The 19,507-nt window shown below is 41.8% G+C and overlaps 1 protein-coding gene across 4 annotated transcripts in view; it reads left to right on the forward strand.

Moving 5' to 3' along the window:
- Positions 1-294: 294 nt before the first annotated feature.
- The window catches only part of LOC120784637 (SREBF chaperone), a 38,341-nt gene continuing 19,128 nt past the window's right edge, over positions 295-19,507 (forward strand). For 3 of the 4 annotated variants that reach the window (XR_005706470.1, XM_040118595.1, XM_040118597.1), the window contains exons 1-8: positions 1,873-2,477; positions 7,039-7,239; positions 11,829-11,949; positions 12,427-12,584; positions 14,060-14,280; positions 15,948-16,053; positions 16,813-16,985; positions 17,908-18,034. Coding sequence is in view for 3 of the 4 variants with exons in the window: in XM_040118595.1 (XP_039974529.1) it covers positions 2,410-2,477; positions 7,039-7,239; positions 11,829-11,949; positions 12,427-12,584; positions 14,060-14,280; positions 15,948-16,053; positions 16,813-16,985; positions 17,908-18,034 (1,175 nt within the window). In the remaining variant the exon portion in view is untranslated. Of the gene's footprint in view, positions 421-1,872; positions 2,478-7,038; positions 7,240-11,828; positions 11,950-12,426; positions 12,585-14,059; positions 14,281-15,947; positions 16,054-16,812; positions 16,986-17,907; positions 18,035-19,507 lie in introns of those variants that run through there. The other variant, XM_040118598.1, reaches the window with a different exon arrangement.

Raw genomic sequence — 19,507 nt, forward strand, 5'->3', positions numbered from 1 at the left:
ATCATGGTGGTACATATGGCGATCCGCGTGCCTCTTGTTCATGATTATGTAAAATCAAATGGACAATAGACTGACTGGTAATTATACCTTAGACCAGTAATCGCCTGTAACGCCACTGAATGTTCACACAGTAAAAATCTAGTGAAGACAGTGTGAAATGACCACGCTAGAGGTCGCTCTGACCCTGCGCTACACGCCGCAGGGTCAGAGGTCGAAGTGGAGAGGTCAGTGCGGTTTGACAACCAGTAGATTTGAAACGACGCCGCTCCTGCGTGTCAGCGTCAGCGTCGGATTCGGGGCATGCGAGTTAGCCCTTAGCCAGTTTCCAAAACAAAAGGGATAACACGGCGGCTGCTCGTCGGTTTTTCCCAGGAGGACCTCGGCAACAACTACACTTGAGGTTCTCTGAAGTTTGCCCAGGCAAGTGTGCGCACATTCAAGCTATAAACCCGCTAGCATTGGCTGCGTTGCGAGAGTTAGCTTCGTCTTGGTGGAAAGCATGGGAGCTGCTGGCTTGTTTGGTCACTTCATAATGTTAGCAACAGAGGCGTTGTTGTGGCCATAGCAGCAACTTTACGGCTGCTGGGCTCACACACACACCGTGAGCCCCGGGCATCCCACACTTCACTGCATAACTAAATATCGTCACGACGCCAAGGAAGCTAACGTCTGCGTTAATTTGGTGTTTGGCAACGTTATTAGCGTTAGCTACAAACTGTTTTCATAGTTTCACAGTGACAGTGGCATATTAAGCAGGTGTTGGTAACGCCGGCTCCTCGTAGCATTAACGGTCCTATTATTGTTTACCATAAACTCTTCTGGTTGTTCTGTAAAATATATATTTACAGGGACCCGGGTCCACTGTGTTCGTTGAGCACTTATCGTTAACATAGATAGCCACTTGCTAGCAATGTTAGCCTTTGGCTTGCTGCAATCACAAGTTGTCTTTCGGGTACAAGGTGCAACAATTTGGAGAAAGGTTATACTTGGATATGTGTGTTATGTTGTGACCGTAAATATAAGCAGTAGCAGTTTATTACATTTGGTCTCATAGTTTTTTGTTTTTTTTTTTTTTTTAATGCTCTGGTTGTAGAGTGCTGATGATGCGAGAGATCCACTCAGGTAACGTTAGCACACGACAATTAGTGGGTTTATCGTTAACTTCTACAGTTCATAAATGTTTAATTTTTAACTTAAGTGGCAAACTTGGGTATTAGTATATTATTCCGACGTATATTGCAAATATTTTGAAATGAGTGTTATGCCCCAAACGTTTGAGACATCCTACAGGATACTCGTAGCTAACGTTAGCTGGCTGTGTTACTAACGTTTAGCCAGCAAGTTGACATTTGACAGCAGGGATTCATTTATGAAAATACGCGAACCCCATTCAGGGAAACAGCAAGGCTTGGTTGTGCGTTTCTACACATTTTTTATGTCAATCTACAGAACTGTTCGCAAAGGCCACGAACTTTTTTTTTTTTTTTTGGTGGCGAGGTGCTTCAAGAGACTCACTGATCTCGGAAATGTTGTGGGCTAATAATGTAAAGTTACCGAATCTCTGCTGATTGGTAAACCTGTGACGGTTTGCTCATTCTTCTGTTAACTCATCTGTTCTGCCTCGTCGTTTTACAAAGAACCCACACAGTTATAAAGTTAAACCTACACATTATTTATGTGAGGATCATCCTGGGAACCTTGTTTGGGTCCCCTGGACATCCTTGGACCCTGTTTGGGAGCCGCTGTGCTAGCTTGTTCCTGGCAGTTGATGTTGCCACAGAGTTACATCAGCCCCGCCATCCCTGCGTGGATTTACCGTCTTGTGATAGCAATTTCACAATTTTGGCCAGTTTAATGTGCTCTAGATGGGAAAGGAGGAACATATGCCAGAAAAAGATGACTTTAGAAACTTTACTGAGGGTCGTATTCGGTTAAAGACGTGTGCATGATAACCTGCAGTTACAGTTAATCAAAAGGTCAGGATTTATTATGTCCTCATTTTCCTCTTCTCAAGTTAAATAATATGTTAGAGAAAGGAAGTCCCTGGTCGGAAACTGACTGCTTGTTACACATCAGTCCTTGTTACAGTATGGTTACTGATTGACAGGACAGTTCCCTCTTTTATCATCAGCTCTGGTTGTAAAAGGCTGTGTTGCGGTAATCTGCTCATCCACATCGAGCTGCATTTACAACAGGACTAATTGGCTTCACCGATCAGAGGAGCATGCCTCCAAATTATGCACCTATGGGCACTGAATGTTGATGCGGTCATGTTACGGAGAATTGATGCAGCCTAAAGCTCTCCCGAAAGTTTTGTGGATATTTCTATAGTTTTCGTCTTGCAGTAATTCACGTGTAGATATAGATAAGGCATGTAAATGTATTGCGTGATACAGAAGGTTGCTTATTATGCCATTGGAATCTATAAACCCTGGAGACGCCTTCAAGCTTGGCATTTTAGGAAGTGTTGAAAAGAGGTAAGCTGGTGTTTTTGCTTTTTGGCAAATATCTAATTTCAATGAAGAGTATTGCAAGTGTGAGTGTAACTGTAAATGTACTGTTTTAGTTTTGAAATATCTCTGATACAGTTCATACATGAACTCCGGGAAACATTTAGCTCACAGTAATATAGTTGGCATCTGGCTTTATAAAATTTACCTTAATCTGCAAGCTACCCAATTAAGCTGCAGAGAACCACTGTGATCTCCTTAACTGAATTTGCACTTGCAATGTGAAACACTGTGTCTCTCATGTCTGTAGCTGTGTTTTTGTGTTGCAAGTAATTGTGCTGGCTTCTCACGTGGGAAGCATATAGACTCCTCTTTGTTAGATTATTAGTTGCCTAGCACGTACGCACAAATACACAAGATTTTTGAACTGAGACATTTTCCACGCTCTTGTCATAAAGATTTATTTGTGGTTTGTTGGGTTAAAGCAGAAATGTTATTTTTATTCCTTCAGCCATAGTAGCTAGCATATCCCAACAAACACCATCCGGCCAGACAGAATAGGATTTCCAAACAATCGCTGGTCACCTGCCAAAGTGGCTGAAGAGAACACAAACTCACCAGCCTGGGACAACAGTTTATCAGCACTCGGCCTGTGGCTGATGTTAATTTTCTGCCCTGGTTATTAAATTTTGGTTTTAAAGCCTCCCTGAAGCTTTTGAGATGTGAATTTACAGCATGCTACAACGTTCGTGATAGACCGCCTGAAGGCTGTGACCAGAGGAGGAGGGTAGCAGTAGGGGGTTGCCATAGGCCCTGAGCCCTGCTTGTTGAGTTTCCGATCGGCTAAATCCCGGATTAGCTCACTGACGGAGATGCTGCTGAGCCTTTGCCAAATCAGGCCTCGCTGCTACACCCACATAACCCCACAGCATGCACTGAACTGGACAGACAGCTGAGAGATGGAGGCATTCATTGAAAGTTTTCCCTTGCGAGACACTGAGCAGGACCAGAACCTGGCTGAGACTCGACTCTCCTTCAGAAACAGCCAGCAGAAAGGCTTTACTTCAAAGCCCTCTTTTGACCTTTGCAGAACCCATTGTGCAAGCTTGCCGGGACGTTGCTGTGTTTACTGTATAGTGTATTTATAACAGCAGATCAAGAGACTCCTGAGGCGGATTCTTCCCAGGGAATGTTTCCGTTGCTCCCCGGGGGGCGAGCCGAGCAGCCAGACACTCTGCCTGAATCGAGAAGGAATCACTATGTTAACCACAAGGCACCACTTAAACTAAAAAAACCCGGACATAAACAGCCGCGAGCCAGAGAGGTAACCTGGTCCCCTGTTAGCAGGTATGGTCTCAGAACCGTGTGAGGCTTTGTTGAGCTTTGTTGTTATGTTTTGGCATGGTTAACAAATAATATGTTGCTGCTTATGGACAACATTTGAGAAGCTGAGGCAAGAGAGAGTTGGTAAGGATCAGCAGAATGAGACACTGTCCAGCCACAGTAGATTTGCTTGGGCAGCCAGTTAAACATTGTAATAGAGCAGTGTGTAACTACAAACATAGGATAGGCAGCGCTGAACCTGTCTGCTGAGTAAACAGAGAGACAGGAGCTAAGATTGAGCACAAAAGTCAACAGGAGGTTTAGTTGATCTGGGAAACTGATTGAGTCGGTTCTGTTTGAAGTGAGGTGTACCACCCATAAGGCAAAGATTTCGCACATTTCTCCTGCTTGTGTTGACATCAAATCAGTGTTCAGTCCACTGTAAAGCACAGAGTCATGTTAGTGTTTTGTGTCCAATTTTTTGAGAAATCAAGATATAATATTGAATCTATGACTTTCAGTGGAATCATAGGGTCTTATCATTTTACAAAATTTTGTCGTCCAAATGAATGATTTAAACAGTCGCATATATTCATTTTAAGCATTAAAAACTAACAAAAGGAGTAATTCGAGTTCTTGTTTTACATGGGATTTTTGTATACATTTGCCATATCATCATAATTAAAACCAGAAAAAAATCTCAACGTTATGATATTGATCAAAGCCGAAACAATGAAGCAGTGCATCAACTAGCTGATCAACAAAAAATAATGTTCAACTATTTTGATAATCAATTAACCATTCAGTCATTTTGCAATCAAAATGCCAAACCTTTGCTGATTTCAGCTTCTAAAATTTGATGCTTTTCTTTATCGTTAATGATAGTAAAGTGAATATCTTTGGATTTCGGACTGATGGTCAGATAAAACGAGCAATTTGAACAAGCTACCTTGGGCTTTTTGAAAAAAATATAACGGGCGTTTTTTTTTTTCCACTGTTTTCTGACGTTTTATATACGAAACGATTACCTCATTAATTGCGAAAATAATCAGCAGATTACTCTAATGAAAATAATCCTCAGTTTCTGCCTAATATTCATTTCAACCGTATTATCTACCTATAGCTTTGCGTGACCTACTTACTAGCTGCAGTGTCACTGAAATCAATGCATGGTATTGCTGCCGTAGCCGAGGAGCTGGTTGATCAACGGGTGATGGAAAAAGTCACTTAAACCTTCAGCTGCAGGCACTATTCAGCATCACTGATGAGGAAACAGGACATGTGTGACCAACACTGTTTCAGGACTTCCTCATTTAAAACAAATGTACTTATAGCATTTGGTTTCTTATGGTTCTTGTCTATGTAAATACTCAAATTACTCATGTTACAGTAACATCTTCAAATTGCTTACTCTATTGAACAAAGACCAAAAACCTTAAGATATTCAATTTGCAATGATGTAAAAAGTAGAAAAACAGAAAATGCTTGTATTTAAGAAGCAAGGACTAGTCAATGTTAATATTTTTCCCTAATGAATGATCTAAGCAAGTGATTTTTAAAATTGTTGTAAATTAATTTGTCTGTCTAAGGATCGACTAATCATTTTAGCACTAGTAAATATTTAAAGGACCTCCTTTAAATGCTACTGTCTTCCGCGTTGGCCAGCTTATCCCTCTGTCTTTTTCCACCTGAATGGAAGCGGAATTTACCCACTGTCCTATAACAAAAGGCTGTTATCAGGGAACCTGGTGGCTGTTTTTTACCCAGGTGTGATCGACGAGACTTCTATATCTTTGTTTCTTAAATCTAGCTGCTCAGCCGGAGTTGCATGTTTTCTACAGGGGGGAATGTGTCCACACCTTTTTGGTTGCTAAATGGGCTGTGTGTTTAAGTGCTGTCTACCATGTGATCCCTGTAGGTAGGTTGTCTGAGGGAAAAACACAGCCTGCCTGTGCTCAGCAGCATGTGTGGAGTATGTAACTAATTAGATGTTCTGGACAGAACAGCCCTATAAGAACCAGTCTCCTTGTGTGATTGAATGTGCGGTAGCGCCTGTTTGTTGGTGTAGATGCAAAATGGTATTTATGAAAAGAAATCTAGAAAGCTATCGTTGTTCTTACATATGTATTTATTAACCCTCTGCTTTCAGTGGGGGAGAAATCTAAACAGCACTCAGAGATCACATAACTTTTTCAAGGCTGCACAAACCTCTAAATTTGTTGTTTTTCATAACAGAATATGTTTAGAAAATGTTCAGCATTGGGATGAAAATGTACATCAAAATATACACGTTGAATGACAGCCATTGGATGCCAACAGTGCCTGTACAAAAATGATTCATCTACTGGATTCTACACAACTCTGGCTTTCCAATGGTGCTACCGGCAACAGAGACCTTTCCTGAGCTCATGGTGACGTCTTCAAATTGCTTGTCTTGTCGAACCAGCAGTTTATAACACAAAGCTATTATTTTACCATCATGTGAGACAAAAAAGCTGCAAATCCTCACATTTGAGGAGCTGGAACATGGCATTTTTGCTTTGAAAAAATCTGAAGTGTTTTATTGGTTATTAAAATGGTTGCTGACGAATTTTTACCAGCTGCGTGTGTGTGTGTGTGTGTGTGTGTGTGTGTGTGTGTGTGTGTGTGTGTGTGTGTGTGTGTGTGTGTGTGAGAGATCATAGCAAAACGTGGTTCTGGAGACACCTGCTCTAGCGTGAACTACCACAGGGGCGGTTTTTGAATACTTTGACAGTTGACTTGTCAGTCGGTCGACAAATTATGTCACAACAATGGTGTCACATATTGCGACATACAGACACGAAACTTTTCCGGTGTGTAGCTGAGATCAACCTTGAAGGCAGAGTTGATACATGGGTGTGTTCTGAGCAGAGGCGCCGTAAGTTAGGGGGGTTGGAAGTGGGGTGGGGGGGCATTCCCGTCCACTCTAAGACCTTAGGTAAAACTACAGACCATCTTGCTGTGGAATCACACCACCCGTGACGCCTGTCAATAATGTAGTATTGACTACTGAGTTCTCGTGGGCTGGGATGTCCACATGTTGAAAGGTGTCAACATGTGTGTAACTAATGATAAATGCCCTTCACAAGATTTCTCTTAGAAAATCTGCGTTGAGGGAAAAAAATGAAGAAAAAGAAAAAGGGGGTTTTGTATAAGCACTGAGAATTATGCCGTCTTGATACCTTCTTTCATGTGACGTTGGGCTAACTGATCTGTTAAACTATTGTCTCACTCACTGCTCCAGGTCCCTGGATGCCCCGCGGCGCCCTGCCCTCCGCCGCCCAGTGCCTCCCAATGGCCGGGAGTTGACCCCGCCCACCAGGATGACGGTGCGCGAGCAGCTGAGAGAGAAGATCTCGGCAGCCTTCTACCGCCATGGGCTGCTGTGTGCCTCCTACCCAGTACCCATCATCCTCTTCACCTCCGCCAGCATCCTCACCTGCTGGTAGGTGCTCTGTCCGGGTTTTTTTTGTTAATGTTTCTATGATCAAGATTTAGATTGAATTCCATTCGTTAGCTGTACTGTTGATATAAACTGTGGAGCGTCAGTGGACATACAGGTAGCAAGGCTGTAACACCTTTGTGAATTTACTTTCAGGAAGTACTGTATAAAAATGGAAAAAAAAAAAATCATACAAACACAAAAAAACATGTGCATGGGGTGTTTTTAAAAAAACAAAACAAAAAAAAAAACACCTTCAGGTACAATGAAATAGCGGGACCGTACAGATTGGTGAAAGTGACAGATTGTTGACACTGTGTCAGAAACGTGTGGATTCAACTCAGAGGTCTTTGTTTGAGGGCTTAGTTTGTAGTACTTTTAAAAAAAGAATACTATCTTCAGTATTACTCCTGGTAGAGTCTCTGATCAGTGAGCAGTTAATAATATCAACACAACAAGGCAGTAGTGTATCAAGCTCTGTTGCAGACAAGCAAGGAGTGTTTGACACACTTAACATAAGGTGCAATGGCGGAGCAGGGGATTATTCTGTGTAAGGAATTGGAAAAGTTTCAATGGACATTTTTCCAAATGTCTTTGCCGTGTTTCCGGGTCTCCATTATACTCCATCACAACTGCTTGTCAGACGGGCAGGCGGCTTCGGAAACCCTCTTCCTCCACGCTTTTCTGACGTCGGATTACAGCGGGCTATGACATTCACACCCACTTCACACAGAGACTGGCCACCTGTGTGGAGGTGCGAAAGTACGATGGGTTTGAGCCTGTCTTTTTTTCATTTGTTACACAATGATTTGTTGTACGTTTGCTGTGCACAAGCAAGTGTAACACTGAAAATGTGCAGCATTATCCCCATTTTTAAAAAAGTGTCACGTCTAACCCCTCTCCATGACAGTCGGCTTTTCACCCTGCCGTCGAGTGACACTGTTTGAAACAGCTATAATCACTTGCCTTTCAACGTTGTTGGACAACATGTTGTTCGAACTAGTTTCTTTGGCTTTTCCAGCATAACCTGGGCCTCAAAATCCCCTGAAACTGGTGTAACTGCTGCTTCAGAACCACTTTTTAAGCCAGCCGGTACTTGATACTCGAAAGATGTGTAGACAGGCTCAACTAATTTGAACTGGCCATCTGCACACACATAACAGCCCCCTGCCGACACCAGGACACAAACACTCAACACACGCACGTAGCTACTCTTGCTAAACCACAAAGAGAGAACATAGGTCAGAGAGTTGGCCCGGCTTCATCAGTAAAGGCATTGTAAAACAATCTCAGCAATCTGACACACACACACACACATGCACCTGCTGCGTGCTGTACTTGCAGCACCTTACAGCAGGGGTGCTGAACAAATGGACGACTGACCACCACCCGGGGCCAAGTGAAAGAAAAGAGCTTGACGACTGGGATGTTTAAGGCAGGACTAGAGCAGAGGGCTGTGAGAAAATGGCCCTGTGAGAATGGGAGGCCTGTCCCTCCATCTGCCTGTCAGGAGGGGGGCTGGCTCTGCACAAAAGAGGCCTTTGTGGAGGTACAGTGACCTTGGATAGCGGGGGAGTTGGGTGGAGGGAGCGAATTGAGAGAGGGAGAAAAACAGGGAGAGAGAGTTTTTCTATCAAATGACAAGTACATTTCTAAAAGGGAAATAAGTAATATTGGTACACGAGTACAAATGATCACACACTGTCTACGTGGAGGTTGATAGTGCTATTGATCAGTACCAATGAATCAGCAAATTCTTAATCAGCTGCTCCTCAATCTTGGAATGATTTTAAAGGTACTCACCTGCAGTTAATACATACACAAGTAGTTGTGTAATAACATGGATTTGATCTCAAACTTCGAAAATGGTTTTTTTAGACAAATCAATTTGCTTTTACCTAATAACCCCACCTCTGGAACACTTTTCCGCAGGTCCTCAGCTGGAGCCTTGTGTGACTACAACTTAGGAAAGAGGATAATAATATCATCATCATTATCATAATTATCATAAATGGATGCACATTTTGTGTATATTCATTCTACAATGTAGAACAATGTGTACAATGTGTGCAGCCTACCCTCCAGGATTAATCCACTGTCTCATTGCAGAGTACACAAAAGCCTTTTTTTTTGTGTGTGTGTGTGTATTTGTGTGTGTGCCAGTATGTTACTGTCTGCTCATTGGTGATTTCCATTAATCCTGTAAATGTTGCCCTCAAAGATTTCCTTTTTGGCAGAGAAAAGGTCTCTGATGGAAGTTAGAAAGGGAAAAAAAAATCACTCCACAAAACCATCAATGCAGTTCAGATATGTTTCTGACTTCTTAAGGGAAATCCAACTATACCTTTTTCAACATGAAGGAAAAACAATCAGCTTCCTTCTGTTTTTCATTAAGAAAACCATAATTCGCCAAACACGTGCAAGTTCCAGTTTTGATAATTAACTACAGTTACTGATTTTTGCTCGCAAGAGCGAACAGGCAGTAAACAAAACTGTAACATCTGCGACACGGTGATGCGAGTCAGTCTGAATGGGCAGGTCAGCGTCAGGACAAGGGCTGAACCAGGGTGTGGCACCGACTGGTTTTGGTCAACTGGAAATTGATTTAATAATACTGAAATACTAAGTACTAATACTAAACATCATTTAAATGCCATGTGGAAAGAGAGAGAGTGAGAGAGACATAAGAAGCAGGTAATTATGGGCAAGAAAAAGATAAGGTGTGTGTGTGTGTGTGTGTGTGTGTGTAGACGGAAGGAGAGAGGTGAAAATTAAACTTTTATTTGGTAATTATTTGATGTAAATGTCCAGTTTACCAGTGTAGTGTATGGGACAGCACTGCAGGCTGGAGTCTTGGCTAACAGTGGAAACCAGAGTGAAAGCTGTTTCATAAGAAATGGGCGCATTGAGTAGATCTGCGTCATATGCACGTCTCCTGTATGGCGGGTATTACTCAGCTGCAGCCGTCCTCTTTGTTTGTTTTGAAGTCCCTTAATACTTTTCATAGTAACGCTGTGCAAGACACACAGTCTTCACTGTTAGAAAGTTATAGGTGGTGGCTGCTTAACGTAATTCAAGGTTGGGAGAGGAGAGGCCCCCGTTTTCGTGGTGAGTCAGACCAAAAAACAGGCCTGTGTTTAAACAGCACTGGGGGCTGTGTTGGTGGGCACGTGTAGTTTAAGGAACTGGTGAGAAAATAGACTGTCCCCCAGGAAATGTAGTTGGTTTAACAGATTTATGCGTTTAAAGGTTTTATGAAACCCTAAAACACCAGGATTTTACAGCTACGGAGAGTTATCACGGTCACAGTTGGTTTATCTTTGATGATGACGAATGCGAGGTAAAGGTAGAAAGTAGAAACGTGGCACCGATGTCAGAAAGCAATCCGCCATGAATGTGCACATCCATGTATTTGATTGGCCAACACCGCGCCTTGCCAGATGATGTCACATTGCGTTGCAGCAAGAGTTGAGCCTGGTTCAACTTTTGTGGCCGACAACCCTTCGTTGTTTATCTAGAGCACCCTGCGTGGGCATCCTTTCTGCGCTAGCGGATCGGCTCCATTCAACTTTAAGAGAAGGGCGTGTCTTGTGTTTTGGGTTTTTTTTGGTTTTTTTCACGCAGGGCTCAAGTCAGTCTGAACACGGCCTTTGATTCAGTCAGTGAGCTGTAAACTGTGCCCTCTCTTTGACTTGTCTTAGTCCTGACAACAGTCCAGTGGCCAGCTTTTTTTGAGGTGCACCGTCCCGACTGGGCCGCCTGCTGCAAAGGCTGATATGACAACATACTTGAATAACGTCAGTCTGACATGTAGGCCTAGTAATGCCAGAGTGCTAAACGTTTTCCCTCCTGCAGTTGCTGTTTTAGAGGGATCGGAATTAGCTGTGCTTTTGTTAATCCTGTGATTAACATGCTTACTGTGATGTTGGTAAACATGGTCAGTAAGCAGAAAGAAAGCGTACCTGCACCCAGAAACATGCTGTTTTCTCCATCAGAAGAACAGTGTGTGTACAAAATTAACTTGCTCCCACTACTACTAAGTAGTTTGTAGGGAAACAAGTAGCTAACTTGTTTTTTTTAAGGACCCACCCTTTTCCACGAGAAGGAGGGAGCGGTCTCTCCAGTTAGCACTGAAAGGAGAAACCAGAGCCTCTGGTTTCATGTTCTCAGAAGAGTTGCATAGTGCACACACACACACACACACACACACAAACATCGCACAAGTGCAATCCCTTAAACTGAAGCTCTCACCTTTTAACATGACCGCATCATCAAGCAGTCTATTCTTTATAAGTCTCCACCTCTGTCTTTGAATACATTTATTTTTATTCATATAAATTAATAATGTCTAATAGGGATTAATTGATTTGTTGTTTAATGGGTTAGTAGGACAGAAAATACACAATACTTGCAATTTTAATCATGTTGAGTAATTTTGATTGTTTTTCAAGTATTAGCTGCTACAAGCTACAGCTTCAGATTTGATAAGATATCATTTGTAGTTCTCTTTTAATACTATGATACTTTTTGGCTGCTTGTCAGACTGAGAAAGAAATTTGTTTCATATCTATTTACCCTGCCCCCCCTCCCAGCTATCCATTATTGAGGCTTCCCCTGCCTGGGACGGGGCCTGTGGAGTTCACCACAGGGGTGCGAGACTACAGCGTCCCTTCCCATGAGCCTCAGGGAGACCTGGGAGAGCGACCCGACTGGGTAGGAGAAGAGAAAGCACACACACATTTATACACACACCAGTACTTTTAGTGTCAAACCTTCCTTTAGCTGTATTCATTCCTCAACCTTGATTCCTAATCCTAAAACAATTTCTAAACTCAAACCTGAATCCGACTCCAAACTTATGTCTGTAAAGAAAAATTGTCCTCACTCTGAAAGTCTAAAACTGGTTCTCAGATCAAGACCTACACAGACAAGTCTCATTGCGAAGATGGAGGCTCATAAAGGATGAAAGCCAAAGGCAAACGTGGCTCATTTAACTGTCTGCAGTAGATTTAATTTACTGCCTTTTAGGCAGGAGGACAGGAGGAAACTTTACAGCATTCGCAGAACACTTTCAGCGTCTTAGTTCTGGTACAGAATCATTAAACAGCGGCAGGTTGCCTGCAACAGTTTTTTGTTGTGTCTAAAAGTGTCACCTGCATGCTTTGTGTATGTGTGTTGTTTTTGCTGTAGTACCGGGGTCCTCCGGTCGCCTACATCCAGCAGGTGTTGGTGAAGGCGGCGGTGTCTCCGTGGGACAACGGTCTGGTACCGGTGGACGTGTTTCGGTCGCCACTGGGTCAAGTCTTTAGCTTGCTGGAGGAGATCCGTAACCACGTCCAGCCTGACGGGTAAACACGCACATACTCAGTGGTAGATGATCAGTGGAAGAAGAACTGAGCTCAGTGGGAAAATTTTACAAGTCCTGCATTAAAATCCTACATATTTAAGTAAAAGTACATTAATATTATCAGCAAAATTCACTTTAAGTATTATAGTAAATGTACTAATGCAAAATGGCATCATTCAGTGTCTTATACAATTTGGGGCATTATTACTGATTTATTAATGTGTAAGCAGTATTTAAGTGTTGTCAATGTAGAACTAAATTTAACAACTTAATATACTGTTGGGTAGTTTAATCTGTGACTGTTCATATTTTATAAATTTTATAAAATCATATGTTTTATGTATAGAATCTTGATCTAAAAAGTAAGTTAGTGGAGTAGAAGTATGAAGTATCATAAAACGGAAGTACAAGTACCTTTTAAAATTGTACTTAAATACAGTACTTCAGTAAATGTACTTAGTTTATTTCCACCACAATAGATAAACAAACCAGATATCCAGAAATGTGCATTATAAACTAGAGGCCGCAAATAAATTTTTGTAATTTAATATGCTGATCATTTTTTCAATCAATCGTTGATTCTGTGAAATATCAAACAATATTGAGTAACATACTCATTACAATTTCTCAAAGCCAAAGGTGATGTCTTTTTGCCAACAAACAATAAAAAACCCAAACAAATTCTGTTTGAAATACATTTTTAAAAAAAGGAGAAAAAGAAGAAAAAGGGGAAAAGCTGCAAATACTCACATTTGAGAAGATGGAAACAGAATGTTTGGCTTTTTTTTCCTGAAATGACCGAAATCATCACTCATCAAAACAGTTCCGTGTTAATTTTCTAACCTAACAATTACTTATATTGGTAGTAAAGACAAACTTTTGAAAACTTTATCTCCCATGTCTGTCCCCCAACACATTAAGCAGTTCAAAGTCAAGCCCATGAACCCAAAACTACTTTGCCTTTGGTGTGAGTGGGGGGAAAAAAAAAAAAAAAGAAAAACATCCATGACCTTGAGTTACGAAGAAAAGAACTGGACTTCCAGCAAGCATTGATCTGCTGTAAACTGAGGTCTGTGTCGGACATGTGCTGCGTTGCAGTACTCTGTTTGATGACTGTACTGTACTCTACTGTACTGTACAGCACTGATATGACTGCTGATTTGTAGGACACTGTTGTTTTTTCTGGAAAGCTGTAGAGAGCAGCTGATCCTAATGAAGGGTGTTCAAATCTCAGACCTTTTTCCAAGAGTCAGATTAATAGTATGGTACTTCTCTTGTCTAATTATCATTAAATTATGCATTCAAATCGATAGATAATTAGTAGATTAATATTGTCTCCTGCTCAAGTAATAAAAACTTGAGGGGCTTTTGGTATGTGTGAGCTTTGTTAATAGCAACTCCTCTTTGCTCCCCTTTCCTCTCACCTCCTTCCTTCTGTTCCTCACTTCTGTCTCCTCCTCGTCTCTCCTCTGTCAGCTCCGGGGTTCGCAGTCTGGAGACATTATGTCTCCAGGTGACAGACCTGTTTCCAGGGTTACGGCGGATGCAGTCGGTGCTTCCAGAGCACGGCTGCCTGCTTCTTTCTCCCGGCAACTACTGGCAGAACCAGCGGGAGCTGTTCGACTCGGACCCCGACCTGCTAAAGACCATCCAGAAACACGAACCCAAGGGCCTGCACACCTCAGCCACACTGCGAGGTAGGGATGAGGAGGACTCAGATGGAGAGATAGATGACAGCCTGAGGATTTTGAATTTTAAAGTCAAGAAATGTAAAGTTCAAGTTTTCGTGCTAGCATTGTTTTTTAAAATAAGACCATGTTTTTTTTTCACCTCACTAACACTCTCGGTGTTTTTCTGTGTGAAATTGTTCTGAAAAGGATGGTGCATGCCTTGACCCATGGCATGCTCTTATAGAGTGTATAATATAGAAAATTTCTCAAAATGATGAACCCAAATGAACAGTGGTAATCCTCCACTGGTGGATTTTACCAGACAGTACATTTGTTGTTGTAGGACTGTTTCTAAAGGTTTTAAGACTTACCCACAACATTGCAAGATAGATGATTTCAACATTTACTTGTACCTGAAATTTTCAGATGGCAGAGGCATTAATGAGTTAATAGTAATTTTCATTTTCCTGGTTCTTTTGCTTGTGGCAGCATTTTTCATTTCTAGAAATTCTGACGCCTCCAGCTTAGCTTGCTTCCTGTCTCGTGCCATGAGATTACCCACCAAATCCAGCCTGAAATATAGGCATTGTATTGTCTGGTGGAGGCAACAAGTCTCAGAAATAACTGTCTCTCTTCTTCTAATGTATATTCACTAATGATAATGGTGTCTCCATTAATATAATGGTTGGCATAGTTGGTTAAAATGCAGGTGCAATACAAAGGAGTGGAGTTTAGTCCTTTCTACTCTTGACTGCCTTGTTGAAAGGAGTCTGCCATCATTCAGCAGGAATAATTGTAGGGGGGTAGTGAGTGGGAGATTAGTGGTATCAGGAAACTAAGAGGCTTTTATGTTGACAGAGAACAAGCAGTTCATTCCTTGGGAACTTATTGAATTCTCTCAAAACTTTACCCACTGACATAGTGAACCAAATCACTGTCCCCCCGCTGCACAAAGCCAGCTCCGCATTCTGCCTCACCCTCCAGCTCAAGTTATTTAGAGGTGGGAAGCTTATTCTGGAGCTGAAGTCAGGGACAGCTCGGCTGCCAGATACAGTGAGGCTTATGCTCTTGTTCACATTGAGCTAAATGAAAGCCAGTCATACCCTGCCATGGGAAAGCTGTAAAGTATACCCTAGCAGGCCTTGCACGGCATGGGGCTCCACACTCCACAGGGTACCCGGTATGAATTAGGAATTATATTGAGATTAGAAAGGGCAGACATGAAATTGACTGTATTATGAGACCGTATAGGGGTGAATAAATACATAGTTAGTTTAACACTTTTACACAGGCATCGTTTCTCTTTGTTACACATGTTCCTGCCCGCTATGTTTAACATCTTTTGGTGACTGAAATCAGAATCTGGCAACAGCTCCCCAGCTTGATGTCAGCACAGAGATTTCCAAGCTCTCTGAAACAACAGTTGTCAGCTGTACCTGCAGCAAACCTCACTATGCCAACTAATAAGGAAACTGGCTCTATTCACTGCTGGCTGGCGTTAATCGGGTTGTATTTAAGCAGTAACTAGCGATTTCTGAGTTGCCTCTGATATAATGTAACAGTGTTGCCAGTATTTGACTAGTGAATAACAGCTGACCAAACAAGAACAGAAAATGATTTGCACTAATGTGCCGCAGTGGGTGTGTTTCGAGAATTATTCATTTTGTGTGTGTGTGTGTGTGTGTGTGTTTCAGACCTGCTGTTTGGCGTCCCTGGAAAGTACACAGGGGTCAGTCATTACAACAGGAAGAGGGTGGTGACATACACAATCACTGTAGTGTTGTCCAGCTACGATGCAAGGTGAGTTACATATGTGACAAAAGAGGGAATAAAAGTGTAGTTTCCATTGAATTTTAAGAGAATGGGAATGTAAAGTCATTTTTTTTGTGTTTGGCACAGAAAAAGCACTTTTATTCAATTTAGATCACTGTGTTAAGCTAACTGTCTTAATGCAAAATCGTCTGTCAAAAAAAGCCTTTGTTTGTAATGACATTTCTTTTAGGGCTAATCCTAGAGTAGATCTTTGTCACATGCAGAATAAGTGAATCATGCAGTTTTCTTTACATGTCCCCAACTGGTTTGTTTTGCCCCTGAAGTTGCAGGCTGTTTCCATTACATGTACTTACTATGACTTGTGTAGCATATTACCCCACAGATTTATTTATTTATTTATTTAGACCAATGGTGTATCGAGCATTACTGAGACAACTGGCACCTTTTATTTATTTATTTATTTATTTATTTATTTATAGATATATATTTAGCCTCTTCACGCTGCATATTAGATTATGAGCCACCAGGTTAAATTTAACAAAAATGCTGGGTTGCTAGACTGAGCTTCTCTTCTTTTGCCAATTGAGCAATAACTGTTGTCTTCTTTAGACAGGAAGAAATTTAATGGCGACTTGTTCTGACAAACTCTAGCATAAGCAATCCACCTCCCTGAGATAGAAACCAGTAGTCTTCTGCATCATGCTACAGTTTCCTTAAAGTAATCAGTTAGTGGGCTGCATCTGCAGTGCTGAGGATGGTGATCTTGATGTCTGTGTGTGTGTCCAGGTTCCTGGGCAGCCTGCGGGCGCGTCTGAAGCAGCTCCACCCGTCAGCCAACTGCAGCCTGAGAGACGACCACATGGTTCACGTCCACTTCAAGGAGGAGATCGGCATCGCTGAGCTCATCCCCCTCGTCACCACATACATCATCCTTTTTGCCTACATCTACTTCTCCACACGTCAGTCCGACTCCTTGTCTGTCTGTCTGTCTCTGGCCTGTGTATCTTGTTCCACCATGACTCCCTCTCCTTCTTGCTTTCTTTCTTTTTTCCTTGTTCGCACAACTCGCATCACTTAATCTTTTGAAAGGTCCCAAAGATCCAGGCGGACTCATTCAGACTGCAGATTTTGTATGTGCAAGTGTGTTTGTGTGCCAACGTTGTTCCTGTCTGGTGAAGGGATAATCCTCACACGGGAACATTGTACACCGCTGCAAGAACGCACCCAGCTAACACCTCAGCAATTTGCCAGTGCAAACGTTAGTTCAGGGAACAAACACACACGCATAGTACAAGGAGTATTCACACTGAAGCTGATTAGTTAATTTACATTTGTTAAATGTCAATGACATTTTTTCAACTGTAATACGAAAAAGTAAACAAAAATAGTTTTGTTTTTTGTAAATTATTTTTTTTAATTTATTTGTAACACAAAGCCAACAAATTAATTTTTTTTGTGAACCCCCCCAAAAAAAAAACCTAAACAGTTTTTAGAGAAGCCATAATTTTGTCAACTGAATTTTTTTTTTTTTTCAATTATCTAAATTGTTTTTCTCCTGTTTGCTTGCATAGCTATAGATTACACTCCTTTCATGTTAATCAGTTTAAAGAACATTATGTAGCTATATCCTTGCAGTGCAGGGATTTTCAGAATTAATACTTGAATGCAAAACCTTCTTAGACATTTTCGCCAATGCAGGGTTTCTGAAGGTTAAAAAAGCCTCAAAATATTTTTGATTAATCTAAAGAAGTCACTATTTCTTTTGTCTGGACTACATCTGTCCTCGTGACTGAGGTGTTCAGTAGCTACAGTAGTTAATGTAACAGTTGTATGTGTAGTTATGGCGTCCTACCCTTAACATGGCTCCTTTGCTCCCTGCAGGTAAGATTGACATGGTGAAGTCCAAGTGGGGCCTGGCTCTGGCCGCCGTGGTCACAGTCCTCAGCTCTCTGCTCATGTCTGTGGGTCTGTGTACGCTGTTTGGACTGACGCCCACACTCAATGGAGGGTAGGAAGCCTACTTTTTTCCTACGTATTAAAGTTTTGGGATATTACCAAAAAGATTTTAACAGCCTCATCCGTTTGTCTGTCTGTCTGACAGCACTAGACTTCAAAAACCTTCTGAAGGGGAGGAACAGAGATAAAGGCTGAGAATTTGATTGTGAGACTTATTTTTTTTCCAGCCAAAAATAATTGTTTTTTAGCCTTAACCTTGAAAGCAGTGAACTTGGAGACCATTTCAAAAACAGGACATCTAGAAACCACTGTAAGTAATGATGTATTTGGATGCAAAATTTTAGAAAATTGTCGGTGAAAGTTTTCACTCCCTGAGAGCATACTAGTACTTTTACGTAAATCTCTTATACTCGGTTTCCCATCCACGTGCCACGCTAGCAGCATGGCTCTGTGGAGGGCAGCGTCAGTCTGCCCGTCCACCACTGAAATCTCTCAGCGATCACTGGAGGGACTGACATGAAGTTTTGTTAAGACGCTCACGTTTCCGAGAGGATGGATCCTACTGACTTTGGGGATCCCCTGACTTTTCCTCTTTCGCCACCATGAGGCTGACATTTTTTGGTTTTACTGTAATTATTAAACAACTATTTTATGGATTGCCATGAAATTTTGTCCAGATATTCACGATGCCCAGAGGATGAATCCTAATGACTTTGGCGATTGACCGACTTTTCATTTAGCGTCGTCATCGGGTTGGAATTTTAGTTTTCCCAATACTTTTGTATATGACCAAATACACGACTAATGACATTTCCATCAGGCTCAGCTGTACTTTGAGTTTAGTGCTACTCAGCAAATATGAGAATGCTAACCTGAATTGTTTTTAAATAGAAGCAATTTTATTAAGACCGACTGTAGTGGAAACCAGACTGCTGACCAGAAGAATTAATCTCCAACTTATTTATGGGAAGTCACAGAAAAATAATTGAATTTAGCTCGTGGGTCACAATTGGAGCAGTTTTTGCAGCTGTTATGCAGCTCTCATTATGTCCTCTGTCACTGACATTCAAATGTTTTCCTGTTAATATTTACAGCCCCAACAGGCCATTACTGTTTCATCATTATCTCTTATCTTAGAAAGACAAGGACAGGTCCACCGCACGGACACACACACACACACACACACACACACACACACACACACACACACACACACACACACACACACACACACACACCGGCTCACTGACTTCCCACTTTCTCTGCATTGACATAAATAGATTTGGGTTAATGTTTACAGCAACTAGTGTGGATGAGGAAGAAGGGACGGGGAGTGGAAGTGTGTGGGACTGCGTGAGGGGGGCGGGGATATAGTGATATTGACATTTAATGGTTGTCCAATCATTTGAGGATTATTAGTAAGCAGGCATCGTGGCGTGATAACGGAACACCGTTGTCCAACCACTAACCAAGATCCACGCAAGTCCGTTATGGGTTCTACCTGGTGTGTATGCATGCACACACA

Source organism: Xiphias gladius, chromosome 22 (genome assembly GCF_016859285.1).
Source record: "Xiphias gladius isolate SHS-SW01 ecotype Sanya breed wild chromosome 22, ASM1685928v1, whole genome shotgun sequence".
Lineage (NCBI taxonomy): Eukaryota > Metazoa > Chordata > Actinopteri > Istiophoriformes > Xiphiidae > Xiphias > Xiphias gladius.